Below are 16,077 nucleotides of genomic sequence, written 5' to 3'. Positions count from 1 at the left end.
AAACAAGAGTTCCGTGCGTGTGTTGCTCCTATACCGTTTAATATCACAAGGCAGTGAACATGAGAAGCGAAAGGAGGGCCTTGGACCTACTGTGCGAAAGCATGTGAAGATGAGTCACCCGGCTTGGATCCCAGATATAATAACCGATGCTCCACACCGTGTCTACTTCCAGAATGCTATGAGACATATTCTCACAAGTGACCATTCTTTCGTGCATCTGATCGAATGGGTGGTCGGTAGTTTCAGCGAACTGTGTGCGGCCCCGATATTGAGATGGTCGAAAGAGCTCTAGCGAAATAGGCAAATTACCTCTTCAATGTTGACTCACTCTGCTTGTATAACAGCTTCCGGCATTCCTTTCGATAAAATTTCAGTTTTACCTCACGGTTTTTCGAGGCCAGCAGGTTCGCTACAAAGCGTACGTCGCGAGTATGGCGCCGAAAAAATATTTCTTCAGTTTATCAAAAAAATAAATAAATAAAGAGGAAGAAAAGACTCCCTGATATTTTCTCTACGCATAAATGAGGAGTTCTTCTACAGTTCTGCGGGAAGCGTACCTTCCTAGCTTGTTATGGCCATTAAAACTGTTAACCCTTAAATGTGCACTTTTTAAGGACATCGCGAATTTACGAATTTTTTACAAAACCTAGATCGTTGAGAAAAGGGTTAATATTTTTTTATTACAGACTACTCCTGAGGGGCTTCACACCTAAAAAGTTTCGTTCTGGTAGATAGTGTTGTTATTTTTATAAAAAATGTCGAAGTTGGGCAAACCGGGCTCCCAGCCATTTCACCTTGTAAAGCTCCTGGTTTGCTTAGCCATCCAACAAGCAGCTGCCTTGAAAGCGCTCCTACGTTTCGTTTTTGTAGATGGTGTAGTTATTTTTATTTCACAAATGTTGAAATTGGGCAAATTTCGAAGTGTTTCCCACAATCCTGCCAGTCCAAAATTTTGCGGTAGACTATTGAGACTCGGTCAGTTGGTGGCATTGTCCTTCTAGAACAGACGTTTCGGTGGTGTAGAGCGCTCACATCACGCTCCCAAAGGGGGTACGGTTTTTGCTCGAAGCGCGAACTTCAGAACCCCCTAACGTCGAAACGCCTCGCTATTCGAGGATAATATTTTGGATTTGGGAAACGTCTACCACCGTAATGATCCCTCACTTTTTTTCGCGAAAATCGGAGGTGGTCGAGCAGCATGGCTGGATCACTTGCCGTGCAATGACACTGCTACGAAAGGGAAAGTCATGAGCTGAAGCAGGAAAAATGGGCAGGCACCCGCAATCATGAAACCTTACAATGCAAAATACAAGGGAAACCGGTTCAGAACACGAAGCACACGAAGTATTTGGTAGTGGTGGTGGTGTCAGCAGACCAGCAATACTTGATTGAGCATGAGAAACAATTACGAAGCAAGGCTACTAGATATGTTGGAATGCTCAGGGTTGGAGCACTGTGGTCCTTTAACCGTTACGAAGTGAAGGGAACGTTAGGAAGTGGTCAGCCGAAAGTCGGGTTTAGATCGGAAGTGGAGACCCGGAAGCCAAGTATGGGACCGGAAAAGGTGCTTGATGCTAAAGCATTTCACGCATTTATGTGTCTGTGTGTCCGTGTATTAGATGATGAAGCCTCACCGAGGCCTCTGTCTTTTCTTTTTTCCTTAAAGGAATAGCGAGTCGGCCTACGCCTCACTAACCTTTCGCCCCTCCCTTTCTTTTTTTTTTTTTCAATAAACATGTCCTTCCCCCCTCGCCGAGGCAGCGGTATAATTGGACATGTAAGCGTACGTAACAGGGTAAATGTAAATGGAGGTAAATGTTTGAAATTGAAGTAGTCGAAGGTAATTAACAGTAAGAGTAATTGAAGGTAATTACAGGTAATTAATGGCAGTTACAGCAAGAAAGCTCAGTTTAAAGGTAATGAATGTAAGTTATATCTAATTAAGAGAAAGATTATATTAAATTAAAGATTACCGCATGATTACCGGAGGTAACTAAATGTAATTAACGTCAATTAAAAGATATTTTTAGACTAATTAAAACTAGTAAAGAAAATAAAATGAAATTAAATGAAATTCAAGATTACCTCATGTAACCCGGGGTTACCTTTCGTAATAAAGGGTAATTACATGGTAATTGAAAGTAACTGAGGCTAATTAAAGCTAATTAAATGGACTTACATGTAGGAATTGAGACTGTCGAACCGAAAGGCAAGTATAGACTGGAGGAAGGGAGTTGCCTCAGGACAGAAGCCGCCGATATTTCAAACAGAGATATTTCAAACTCTGTTCGAAACCCTCCTCGGTCCCGTCCCTCGGCCTACTCAGTGAGCCATCACCACAGCCCTGCTCCGCGTCTTAACTGACTCTGGCCGTGCGTCTGCCCTCTGACTGGACGTTCTTCGAACTTTCCTTCGTGCCTGTGCTGCACTGCACTGCGTCCTGTTTTTCTGTCATCTTTTCCTTTCTTTTGTTTATTCTCAGTTCCTTTCTTCATCTTTCTATTAGCTTATTTTTTTTTCTTTTTCTTTCCTTTTGTTTATTTTTCAGTTCCTTTTTCTTTTCTTTCTCGGAATAGCAAGCTGGCAATAGCCAGGCTGACATTTCCGTTTTCTTTTTTTTTTCACTCTCTTAAACATATCCCCCCCCCCCCCCCCTCTGTTCGAAGTATCGGCTGCTTGTGTCCTGAGGCAACTCCCTTCCTACATCTCTACCGGTTCGCTGGATTTCTACCCATCTAAGTATAGACTGGAGGTGGACATCCGAAAGTCACGTCAGACGGGTAGTGCAAACCCGGAACTCAAGTTTAGTCCCGAAGTGGATACCCGGAAGTCAAGCATGGACCGGAAAAGACACTTAATCCTACGCATTTCTCTCTCATTTACCTCCTCTAAATCCCCACTGGATTTCCTTTAAGTTCACCCTCCACGCATGCTGTTGGGTTATAATGCATATGAATCCTTAGCATGTGGTCTCTAGAACTCTAGATGGATAATGCCCAGAACATCAACGGTGTTCGTTCGAAATATCAACTGCTTCTGTCCTCAAGCTCTGTCTTTAACATTTCCTTATCAGTTCGCTGGATTCTCTACGTTTGTATAATCGGAGATGGATAAACGTGTTTAGTTTTCACCTTCGTTTCATTCCTATACATTTGCAGATAAACACTACTCCGTGGCTGCAGAATACACGACTGCTCATTGTTGCATGCACGGAGCTAAGTTACACAGCCAACAAGATATTTCTGGAGCATTATCTTAGTGGCGGGCGGCTACTGGTATTGTCGTCGAAGATCGCGTTTCCTGGCATCCGCTTCGAAGAACCTTTGTCTGAACCGCAGCCAGTGACAGTTCAGTGTGGAAACTTCACAAGTGCTTCCATCATGCATGGACGCATACGGTATGGACTGGACGATAGTGTTCATGGCACTAGTCTTGCAGTGGATGAGAAAGGACAGCCTGTTGTTCACGAAGTTCGGTGCAACAGCAGCACAGGGGTATTACTCCTTTCACAGGTGAGCTTCCTTCTGAAGTACAACTATGTATATCACGGCACCTATGTACAACTAGCGTATACCATGGTTTGCCAGTATTTTAGGGAAGTGAATCATGTCCTGATACAAGAGAGAGAGAGAGAGAGATACATGATGACGATGATATGGGGATGACTTCCGCCCATTGAGCAGAGTGCTACCCCATTGCTATTGGGGAAAAATGAGTAGATAGTGATGAGGATGACGCTGACGACGCTGACGGGGTCTTAGAGGGAGTCGATCAGGCTGGTAGTTTCAAGTAATTTGATAGAGGTCGCAAGACGGACATCTGCTTTCGTTTTTCCCATGGTCCCAAAACGAGTCTGAGGTGAATGGGCCGGCTGTCAATCCGTGCAAAGGCGTTTGCCAACAAGTGACGCTCCCTCCTGTAAGTGGCACATGCGATAATCACATGGTCCGCGGTCGCTGGCACACCACACTTCGGGCACAGGGGGCTAATGGCACACCACATCTTGTAACGGCAGTACGGCGTAAAGGCAACATTCAGCTGTAAGCGATGTAGGAAGGACTTAATGACGCGCGGTCAAGATGACGGGAAGCGGCACGAGAATGTTGGGTCCACCATTCCCAGTATGGCACTGACCGGGACATCCCGACGCCATTGTTCGATGGATGAGGAGGCAGCCCAGTCGCGAAGAAGGGAGCGTGTGTACCCGCTTGGGAGTACAACCGGGACGCACTTGCGCTGGTGGTGAGCGCCTACTGCCGCAGCGTCGGCAACGTGGTTGCCAGAGATTCCGCAATGACCCTGAATCCATTGAAAAGCGATGGTGCGGTCGTGGGCAGTTATGGACTTCAGTAGGCGTAGAATATTTATCACAAGTGTGGCCAGTGAGCCGCGGAAACCTACGCTTTTCAGTGTCCTGATAAAAATTTTTGCACTCGCTCTGTGAATTCTTATCAGGAACAGGCATGAAACCTTTAGGCTGTATTAATGCTGCTCCAGCTCTGATTGCTGCGGACAGTAGTTCCCATGCCTAACAAGTTCCGTGCTTCAGGTGCACCTGGAAGTTGACCCACTATATTTCTCCACATCTGAAGCCACTTTCGCGAAACTGAAACAATCCAATGAAGCTAGAATATCTATGCTACGACATCTGCTGTCAACGAGATTGGAAGTAAACTGTGAACCTAAACGTCCATGCAGTCTTTCAGTGGGTTACCTTTTTGCAGCTACAGAGGTAGGCCTCGCAGTTTGTGCTCAGTGATATCATTTTTCAACTTTGTCATGTACTTGCATGTTGTTGCAGGCTGAACTTAGCTCTCTGTTGTTGGAAATAGAGTCCCACAGCAAAAACAATGAGGTTGTAACTGAAGGAATCACGTTCCACTACGTGCTGACCGGTCCCATTGCAGACGTTAGAGCCACAGAGAGCTTCCTTCCTATATATGCATCACCTACAAGCCAGATGCCAGATATTGGTTCCTTCAATCACAAGGCATACTTTGATACGCTTCAAACAACAAGTCTTGGCCGAGTTGTCCTCTATGTCGAAAATGCAACCACTACGATGCTGACTATTAAAGGGTAAGTATCATCTGTATACAGCCCATCGGTTTGGGGCAGCACATGAATGGAGTATATTAGACAAGTGATTTTTTTCTTCTTGCGAAATAAGAACAAGAGTGTGAATAACGTGACGTTAACTTTGGTGACGACGTCAAGAAATCAAAGCTATGTTTAGAAATTTATAACATTACTTCGTGGTGCGTGGCGTTATACTGACTCACTAGGAAATACTCTGGGTCTCGAAAAAAAAACGAAAATATTCATCCCACGTGTGAATCCTTGACTTTCGCATTTGTGCAGGGCTAATAGGCTTGTGGGGAAACGCAAGTCCGAATTGCTATTTCGGGAGTAGGGGGGGATATGTTTGTTTAAAGAGAGAGAGCCGAGACTGCTGCTGGACACCAACTAGAGACAAAGTCCTTTGCAGGGAGAGTTTGGCCATTCTCCGGTCTTTTGCCGCCTCATGGGTGGAGCCTATTTTGACGTCAGAGTCGTCGTTGCGCCGCCCAAAAAGCCGGAATCCAAGCGGAATCCGCGTATCAGCCACCTAGTCCGCGCCATATACGCTTCGTGCAAAGCGTCCGCCGCGAATCCTGGCGGCAGCCGTAGGAACTTGTTGTGCGAGTCCGCTCCGTTTACGATGGCTATTCGTACGCTTTCAGTCGTCACCTTGCTTCGTGACGCCGCGCCTGAATTGATAGCTGCTCAAGGTAATGCCGTACCGCACAAACTGTTGCGTCGTTGGGTGCACAAAAACGTATGATAATGTGGGTCATGAAAAAAAAAAAAAGACCCCTTGTTGTGTAGGCAGAAAAACGGTCCCCCAGGCTCCTGTGCGCCCAAAAATACAGGGGTCTGGATGGGGTAACTGATGAAACACATCACAGCCGACCGAGTGTTACCACTCGCTCTCCCGATTTGTTGAAAAATGAGGCATACACCTTTTTCATCTGTTAACAGATAATAAAATCTGCACGACATTCAATGAGTAACATAAAAGAGACATCATTCGCTGCACTAGATCGATAGCGATATCGTTCGCTGGATGCTAGTATTTTTCTACTGGTGGTCAGACACGCGTGCTTGAATGTAAAAAAAGAAAAAGGACACACGGGCTTTACAGTTGTCCCTTGCAACTTTTCCGTTGTGATGTTTATGGACAATAAAAGCTGTCGCCCTCTCATTCGTTGTTTCATTGGCTTTACAGCTTCGCTTCTGCTAGAGATACGGTTCATCGACATAGAAAGTATGACAGAACAACTGTAAAACCTGTGTGACAAACAATTGGAAAACACTAGCATCCAGGTTGAATTGGGAACTGCACCCAATGACCCCCCCCCCCCCCCCCCGCCGTACAGAGAGTGTGAGGTCGGAGCCAGGCTAGTGAGCTCAGTGTAAAGCGTTTATGTGTGTTTTATTTTATTGGTACGAATACAGAAGGCAGCGTGCCTCTTTGCTTACTCTTCTGTAATCCGTTCAGTACAACAGGTGCAGAGAATATAATCGCTTTTATGTTTCTCATTGAATGGCGTGCAGCTTTTATTGTTAATTAACATCAATGTTAATTAAAAAAACCTTCGCCTCCCAAATTCAACAAATCAGGAGGGTGAATGATAGCATTTGGTCGGCTAGGATCCGTTTCATCGACCTTCCAGGAAGACTGCTGTATTTTTGGGCGCACGGAACCCCGCTGGACCATTATTTGCGCCCACGCAACCGGACACGGACACCATTTTTTTCGGGACCCGATTACGCCCAACGGTGTACAAGGTTCTAGAGTTTCCCGCCAAATCCACACGAAGTTGACATGAGAAGAAGATGAATGTCGGCCGTCAAACGTATGCGTCACAAAATAAGCTACTCCGTGGACTCTATCTGTCTTCTTTTATGCCAATGAGCCTAATTGCTTGCCATAATCAGACCGTATATCGTTCGTGTTGTTTTGAGCGACGTCGTGATACACTCAATTTCGATGTTCATGACGCCCGCTACATACACTTTTGACTGGTTTCGATATCGGACGACTCACACAAAAAGTTCGCTTTCTCACCGCTACGTGGCCGCGCAAAGCGCCACCTTTGGTCTGTGCACGAGGCGTATTGATGCTGTCTCCCAGCTGGTCGACAACTTCGCGGTCGCGCTGAATGTAATCTACAGGAATAAACGGCTACAGGCGCCAGTGATAAGGCTGGCTTTGTTGCCATACTGAAAGAGTTCAAGGACGAAAGGCTTTCGGAGCATGAAGTTCGCACGTGTCTTATCACCTTGGATTGGAAACAATGACCAGCATCAATATGGCGTCGGTGGAGAGTGAGGGTGAGAGTTCGGCCATTAGGAGGAGCCTAGCTTAAACCGCATCAAGAGTCGTCACAGCCCAACGACTTTTCTCGACACGCTCAACTGTTGTGCAGTCGTCAACCGGTCGCCGACACCATCTTGATGTAAAGCGTTGTTCACGATGCAAGAAGGAAGATACGTGCATATCGCGTCCTTCGAGGCCCCCTTCGTCCGTGAACCCTTTTAGTTTAGAAACGAAGCCCCCATAAGTCATAAGCCGGTGATTCTGGAAGGTTACATTGAGCGCGACAAAAGTGCCTGTCGAGCAGCCGGTTGAAATGCATCAAAATGGCGCCTACGTGGTGGCAGATAAGCGGATTCCGTTTGGATTCACGCTTTTCTGGCGGTGCAACAACGACTCTGACGTCAAAACAGGCTCCTCACGTGTGGCAGCGAAAGATCAGAAGATGGCCAAACTCTCTCTATAAATGGCTCTGACTACATAGGGGTGGTGGCGCTCCCTGGCGACCATTTTTTGAGTGCGGGGTGAGAGGAGGATAATGAGACCACAGCCTTAAAGTGGCTATCGCATCCGTCGCAGTCGACTACGAGGCTATTGAGCCGTTTTACTCCTCGTTCGTCACCGACAATAACGTCGAAAAACGACGCAAATTAGTGGAGTTGTTTGGCGTAATGCACGATAAGAGCAGACGAGGTACGTTCAGAGTATTCCGGGATGGACCATTTTCATATTCCCGTGTGCCCCGAGGAACTCAATATCGAATGTCGTAACTTTCTCCCCAACGATGGGGACGATTTCGGATTTGCGTAGGAAAGTAGTAAGAGAAGATTGCAAGAAGAATACAGTGCTTATGAGTACAAAGCATCGTCAACAGTCGAGCTTGAACCTCCACGTAACTTTGAAACCGGTTATCTCCTCAAATGAAAACGGTAGTCTCCTGCCGGTGGCTGCGCATGCGCATATGTTCGCCCGGAAAAGATCCATTCTCTCTCTGAAAATCAGAGGAAACTTTACTTGGACAAGCCCAATCGGGGAGCGGTCGGGCGGCCTTATGTGGCGATAGACCGGGCGGCCGTTGGGACGGCGTCTGCAGGTCGTGGAGTCGCGGAGTTTCCATCATCGGTTGTGGAATGTGTCATTTCTGGGTAACCGTCGCACGTTTCGTGCAGCTAGGAACATAACGCCGTGCTCCACGTGACAGGGTCACGTCAGGGCTGCCACAGGTGGGGTGCCTCAATACGAGCTCCCTCTGCATAGGGTGAAGACAACTGCGTCGTCTGCTACGAATTGCCGCCATATTGACTGCCACGCACAGTTCGCGATACGCTCACAAAGGTGTAGCGATACGCATAGCGACACACTACATTTTGGAGTTGAGTAAATTCGTAGCAAGGAGGTTTGAGAAAGCTGGTGAAATCCGTACACAGCCTTCATGCATGGTTACTCGTGGGAGTCAATATGGCAGCTTTGCAGCATTCGCTAGTGCAAAGGGTGACTCCATCCTACACAGAGGGGACTAGTATTCAGGCACCCTAGCCACAGGTAAGCGAAAGTAGTCGTATTTACTGAGGTCTTTTCACCCAGTACGTACACTGCGGTGCGAACATGAAGCAGACGACCCCGTTGACAGTCATCTGCGCTCCGCTACCATTTGTCTGCCTGACTTACGTCATCACGATGTTACTATCGCTGGGGCTTCCTTGGGCGCAGAGCGAGTGGCGAATCTTCGAAACTCGTTTTAATATGTAGGCTGTTTTCGGAAGATAAACTTGGCAAAGTAGACTATGAAGCGGTGTGGAATTACCGTATCCATGTCACGCACGCCATTTCTGGATGCGATAGTCTCTTTAAGGCATGAACGTAATGTGATTCCAATAAACCTCTACCCGAGAAACGTCATCATGACGTTGGTATACACACTGAAACCGAAACAAATCGGAAGGGGAGGGATGGGTTCCGCGAATGGGCACTTGTTAGCTGCCCCCTACTGAAAGAAAAGTAAGACCGAAGGTTGCGCCCCTTTCAGATTCAAGATTCAAGATTCCTTTATTAGTGCAATTTACGATTACAAAGTACAAGAGGACCGTGAGGGCGAACCCTGTAAAACGGTCCTTATACCCACGTGCATAATTTTACACAAATGACTTGCGGGAAGCAGAGAAAACAAAATGCATACATAACCTATTAGATAACATACCTCGAAGGAAAAGAAGAAAAGAAAAAAAAGAGAAGACACAGAAACTGCAAAAGGTAACGGATATGTACATAACCTATACATGATTATACATTTTTAAACACAAGGGTCAACATAACTGCCTCGAAAATAGGCTCGGCAAGAGTGTTTAAAGAGACCATACTAATCCCCTCAAGACCATGCCTGTCGGGCGCGGCCTTGTTCGCCCCTATCTTCAAGCGTAGTTCAACTCTACCGAGTTGGTGGCGCTGACGAACACTGTTACGTCATTTGTTTACAGACAGGAAGAGGTCTATTATACTACGATTTTAGCACACAAAGGCAGTCTTACAAATGCGTAATTATTTACAAGAACGTAGCTTCGTCATGCTACAGTCTGTCGCGATGCGAAACGAGGCAGTGCTGAATGCCTTACACCACCTTTTGGTTACAAAACAAAAATAATATGAATATCCTCACACCACTCGTAACACCATGCTTGTTGGTGATCACCCTAATGTTGTCATCACCCTAACACTGGTTAGGGTGATCGCTTTCCACGCCGAGACTTGGAGGTGACACGGGTTCGAATCCTGTCACCGGCTGTACTGTCTGAGGTTTTCCCCTGGGTTTTCTTGAAGACTTTCCAGACGAATTTCGGCACACTCCCCCCTGAAGTCGGCCCAGGACGCATACTAACCCCCACTCCTTCCTGCTGTCCTCTCTCCGTCTGTCCACGTCTGTACGCCGCTCATAGCCACAGTTGCTTCGCGGCGCTAACACGCGATTAAAAAAAAGAAACACCATGCAGTCCGTCATTTTGGGGTGGGATGAACCATTCTATGAGGTAGATTGCAATGGGGTAGAGTATCGCCCCCACGACGATACTCCCCAGCCACCATCCCGTAATAAAGTTGTTGTTGTTGTTGATGTTTAAACTGTGTGTAATGTTTTTCTGAAACTCTGTATAATATCCATATATACAGGGTGCGTCACGTAAGGCTCCCCAGATTTTTATTAAATTCGCTTTTTGTTTTTCTCACCGGAGATGTCGTTGAATATATCTATTCCCGATGGGGCCTACACAAAGGTGGTGGTGTATCAGTAATAAGTGCAGCCGTTAGTTAACTATCATAATTAATCTTCATAATTAGTCAAAACAGGATCAATAGGTCAATTGCAAAGTTGTAGAGTCCAACCCTGAGGAGCCTAGTCCCCTAGAATCGAAACCGCTGTGTCCTACTAAAAAATGAAGCTTACTTCATGAGAGTAAGCATTTCAGCTTACAATAGGTACAATAGTGCTCTGTATTGAACGAGCAGAGACTCTGTCTTAGCGTGACTGTTTCTTTGTTTCCCTTGCATTAAAAGTTTGCGGTACAAATTTCAGGTTACAAAGTGCACATGGCTCACTTGCAGTCGCAACACGTCAGCTACAAGGCAGAGGTTAGTCTTTGATGAAGAAATTGCAGTGAACAAATTAAAAAGGGAGGTAATGTGCGTTAGACAGAGGCAACGCTTCCTTGAGTGTGAAGATCAAACGCAGAATATACAAGGTGTCTTTTTTTTTTCAAACTGATTTTTTATTCAAAAACTCTAAGGGCTATAACATTTTTTCACTGTCTGTTTTCACTTCTATCACCTCTGGGCAGGCGGACGGTGTTGATCTTATGTTGTTCGACCGTCGAATGACTAATAACCTAAAAATAGTTTGTAGTTACTTTTTAATTATAAAAGCTACGAATTTGTCCCAATGAGAACATCTGTTCCTTTCGGTCACCTGATGTCGGATCTCTATATTTTTCTTTATTTTGTTCATTGTGCATCTCCGGAGACGAGTCTTTTCTTCACCCCCAATGTGAGAGCGTGACGGAGCGTCATGCGTCGAAGATGAGCTTTATGAGGCCATACCAGTCGGGGGGCAAACTACGATTCACGATTTTCCCGATTCTAGGTGGCGCCACGCTTGCCGTCCTTATCACGCCGTTCGCCTCCGAAATAATCCCCATTGTGCACGGTTGAGGACACTTTCGTCTGGGGACATTTTGTCCGGATGCCTTGTAAAGCCTGTGTCTGACCAACAGTAGAGAAATACTAACATCCCGCGAACGACATCGTTAGCGAAGCGAACTAATGCAGTGAATTATATCCATTTATGTTGCTCGTTGAATTGAAGGTAAATTTAATTATTCATTTACACATGAAAAAGAAAAAGAACCCCATGTCTCTCAATTTCAACAAATCGGAAAAGTGAATGATAACACTCGGTCGGCTGTTATGTGCTTCCTCGGCTATCTATGTCAGTTCACAGCAGCATATTTCAAGGGCTTTTAGTGACAGAATTATCCGCACTTTACCCACCACACACTTTCTTTTCGTAGTAAACATGATGCAGATTATTTTTTTAAATCTTCTCTGGCTAGTCTATTTCCGAGCACCAAATGCTATGCATTCCAGTTATTTGATTTGTAATACAAGAGCCACGACTTTTTCATAATCTGCACCATTCCATTCAGTGGTCATTGACTGGGGCGTCCACCCTGTGTATCTTTGGCCTTTCCATTTTCAGCCTTCTGATTTTCGGCCTTCTGAAAGTTCGGCGTTATGATTTTCTGCCTTTCGATAGGCTCAATACCACTCAATCAGTCTAAATAAATGCATTGCATTTAGCAACAGCTATTCAAAAAAAGAAAAAAAAAGAGAAGGAAGCTCTTAAAACTTCTTGAACTCCGTCTTTATGTATAAATAAACAAGATAAAATGAAAGGAACTTGACGCGCGAGAACGTCTCGGAGCACAAATTCCGTCTCATAATGCACTAATTATTACCCTGACACTTCAGTACTATATTTTTAGACACTCCTTGGTTTTCACAGGATACTTCACATTACACCAGACCTTTCGTTCAGCGTAGAGTCACTAGTGCAGCGGAGAATCCACAGTGACCCGGAGCTTTTCCTCATATTCGTCAGTAGGCTCCCTTTATTCGCGGTGCAAAAACAACGGATACAGGTTTTGGGTCGTCCCACGCGCAACCAGCAAGGAGTGTCTAAAGTTGAAAAATCCAAGGAACCGGTATCGAAAAATTGGGCGTACCTCAAAATAAAGTGATCGAAGTCCCTGTTGAAAAATAAACTACTGTAAATAAATGTTGTCTGGCTATAGAATACACAGATGTGCGGGGGAAACTGCCAAAGCGCATTCAGACTAACCTAAACATGAAAATGCAAACACCGAACTTTTACTAATCTGATAATAAACTAACCAGCGTGCTGTTCCGTCGCGTCCGCCCCGCTAAGCTTACGCCGCCAAAAATGTGCCTCTCGTTCGCTAAAATGACTTGGACAGACATCGAAATTTCGTGAGTTTGTGTAGTAAATAGTGATAGCGGATTTTTAAACACGTCATGTCATCGTACGAAGCAATCGAGCATTCTCGTTGGTTTTCCTTGTTTCGAGAACGCGAATTTGCGTTCCGGAGAAGATCGTTCCTCATCGCGTGGGCAAATATAATGGTGCAGCGGTCGCTTGATGGATTTTTCTTATTGGTTCACCTGGAACGTTGATGAAAAAAAGATAAAAATAAATAAATATATAAAAGAGGGAAAGAAAGAGAAGAGCAGAGAAAGCTTGAGTTGTATATGCGGTTATCCTAAGGAACATTTATCTCTGTGTAACCGCATGCCATACAGGTCTTTCATCCCTAGTCCCCATCCTCTTTTCAAGTAATAATTGATGTCAAATAATAAACATTTTTGACAAATAAATTAGTCAATTGAATAAATAATATCTTTGGATGACGCTCACTGGGTGGTGCTTCTATATCGCATATCGTATCTCCTGTATGGTATTTTCCTATTGTAGGTCAGACACAGACTTTGCAGCTGTTGTCTCATACTTTCGATGTCCATGAACCGTATCTTCAGCAGAAGCGGAGTTGTACGGGCCATGAAACAATGGGAGGGGGGGATATGTTTAATGCGAAGTTAAAAAAAAAGAGAAGGAAAAGCTTAGCCACGATGTGGGCCTCCTATTCCCTAAAGTGTTCAAGCAAAGAAAAGAACATACAACCAGCTGAGGTACAGAAAATTATTAAAAATACCGCAGAAACAGCTCCTTCACTAATCGTAGTGCATAGGACGTATCAGAGAATGCCCAGGAGTTTAGATTCCCGAAGGAATCGTGTCAACGCAGAGGTGACTTCCGCGTGCTGGGTAGGGTCAAGTAGCACCGTGAGGGAAAGCTCTCGGTAGCCTAGATGAGCAAGGCGGCGCCGGAGACTCGATCGGTGATCTTAGTACCGCTGGCAGACAATGAGAATGTGTGGCACATCGGCTTCTACGTTGCACGTTGGGCAAAGAGATGATGGCTGCTGATTCAGATTAAATAGGACGAGCGGTGTTCGTGCCACATTCAGCCGCAGCCGATGAAGCAACGATTCCTCGATGCGCGGGATGCGGCCAGGCACAGCATATGTCATTAAAGGGTCAATGGATTTAAGGAAGGCATTGGTTCGTATAGCTTCTTGCGAAAAGAGCTGTGTGCGGTTGGCAGTGAAGCGGAGGATTTTCAGCTGGGACATAGAGTGCGCAAGGGGAAAGACAGTTGGTTGCTCAGTGTCGTGGGCTTGCCGAGCAAGAGCGTCAGCACGATCATTGCCTGAAATTCTGACTTGGCTAGCAATCGATTGGAAAACCACTTCGTGTCCCAGCGATACAAGTTCAGAGTGCAGGGCGATGATCGTGGTGTAGGTGTCACTGATGACTGCGGCAGAGTAAGAGGCCAGCGCCTCCAGAGCCACTTTACTGTCTGCACTGTGCTGAGGCATGTCTCAAAGTGACCAGCTGTGCGAATGCCACGGCCTCAGCAGATGACATAAGAGGGAGCTTGAAGCCGTGCTCAGCTCCATCCTTTGGGATGCAGAAGGCAGCAGACGACCCATCTAGAGAAACTGAAGCATCAGTGCATATTTGGGTTCGATGCCGGTGGTGACTGTAGATGTGGTTCAAGGTCAGTTGGCAGGCCACAACTGTTGGCACAACCTTCTTTTTCCTAAGGCCCGGAATTGACGTTTGTACAATGGGGTAGTGGAGTGTCCACATGGGTGGCGCAAAGGAGGTCCGGGCGGAGGTTGAGAGGATGTTGCTTCGTAAACGCAAATAGCTTGACCGAATGCAGATGCGGGATAACGTTGCGCAATGTCACAGAGGTAATGGGTTGGATGGCGGGCAAAATAGCGTGTGTACGCGTGTAAGGCGACACTATCGCGTAGAATAAGCACCGGTGGCTCGCGTGCCTGCGCCAAAACAGAAAAGGTTTCCGTTCCGGCACTTCCAAACAGAGACGGAGGCTTCTGGCTGAATATTGAGCAGCTCCCGCTCGTGAATGTTGGAGATCCCATAAAGGACAGGCAGGCTATAGCGCATTACGCCAAGCAACAGCGAGCAGTGCACACGATGGAGGTAAGCACAGGACGGGCCCCATGTGGATCCACAGAGGTGCCGGAGCCCATTAGAGTACATGCGGGCGCTGAAAGTAGAAAGGGAGTTGATCTGCCGCGACCATGTCAGTCCCCTATCAATGATGATGCCTAGATACCGATGATGCGAGACGTAGTTCAGTCTAGAGCCAGCTAGCAGTATGGGGTATTTGGTGAAGGAGCGGCGCGTGAATGCCATAGCTACTGTCTCAGCCGGCGAGACAGACAACCCACAGTCAGCAAGATGCGCCACAAGGTGGTCTAAGGCATGTTGCAGACGACGCTGAATGGCATCACGGCGCGCTGCTGAGGTCCATATGCAAATGTCATCGGCATAGATCGTGGGTATGCATGGGCAGAAGAGAAGGGAGATGCGCCAGGATGACATTGAACAGGAGCGGGCTGAGGCCGCTCCCCAGTGGAACTACACGATGCACAAAGTATTTGGCACTGTCACCATCTGATGTGCGCACGAAGAGAGACCTGTCAGAGCGGAAGGCTTGCAACCAGGCAAGTGTACAGCCGCCCACACCAGCTTGTTGAAGCGACGCGACAACAACATTATGGAGAACACTGTCGTATGCTTTCGCTCCATCCAGAAAGACAGCGGCCGATAGGAGCCCATCAGACTTTGCTTGCTGGATGGAGGAGACGAGATCGATGACATTGTCAATCGCGGACCGCGCTTGCCAGAAACCAGCCATAGCTTCAGGAAAGAATCGGGTGCTCTCCAAATACCAGTTGAATCGTGCGGATATCATCCGTTCCATAACCTTCCCGACGCAGCTGGGGAGTGCTATTGGGCGAAAGGCATCAATGGCGTGTGGGGCCTTGCCTGGCTTGAGGAGCGGCACTATTATTGCATTCTTCCATTCTGCTGGGAAAACACCATCCCGACAACAATTATTGTAGAGCCTATGGAGTGCGTGTCGGCCATGGAGTGGTGTATTTTGGAGGGCCTTGTACGTGATACAGTCAGGCCCAGGAGAGGTGTGAGGGGTTGATTTCCTTAGGGCAGCCTCCAACTTCATGATGAAGAACGGAACCATTGCTCCTGCGAGGATTCCA

General features: G+C 46.6%; 1 protein-coding gene across 3 annotated transcripts in view; it reads left to right on the top strand.

Moving 5' to 3' along the window:
- Nucleotides 1-16,077, top strand: part of LOC135378880 (biotin--protein ligase-like) — a 48,865-nt gene that overhangs the window by 6,354 nt on the left and 26,434 nt on the right. For all 3 annotated transcript variants that reach the window (XM_064612031.1, XM_064612029.1, XM_064612030.1), the window contains exons 3-6: nt 3,159-3,512; nt 4,550-4,732; nt 4,802-5,079; nt 10,923-10,978. In XM_064612031.1, coding sequence (XP_064468101.1) covers nt 3,159-3,512; nt 4,550-4,732; nt 4,802-5,079; nt 10,923-10,978 — 871 coding nt within the window. The remainder of the gene's footprint in view (nt 1-3,158; nt 3,513-4,549; nt 4,733-4,801; nt 5,080-10,922; nt 10,979-16,077) is intronic.

Source organism: Ornithodoros turicata, chromosome 1 (genome assembly GCF_037126465.1).
Source record: "Ornithodoros turicata isolate Travis chromosome 1, ASM3712646v1, whole genome shotgun sequence".
Taxonomy (NCBI): domain Eukaryota; kingdom Metazoa; phylum Arthropoda; class Arachnida; order Ixodida; family Argasidae; genus Ornithodoros; species Ornithodoros turicata.
The sequence above is the reverse complement of the archived record's forward strand: the minus strand, read 5'-3'. Positions and strand labels throughout refer to the sequence as shown.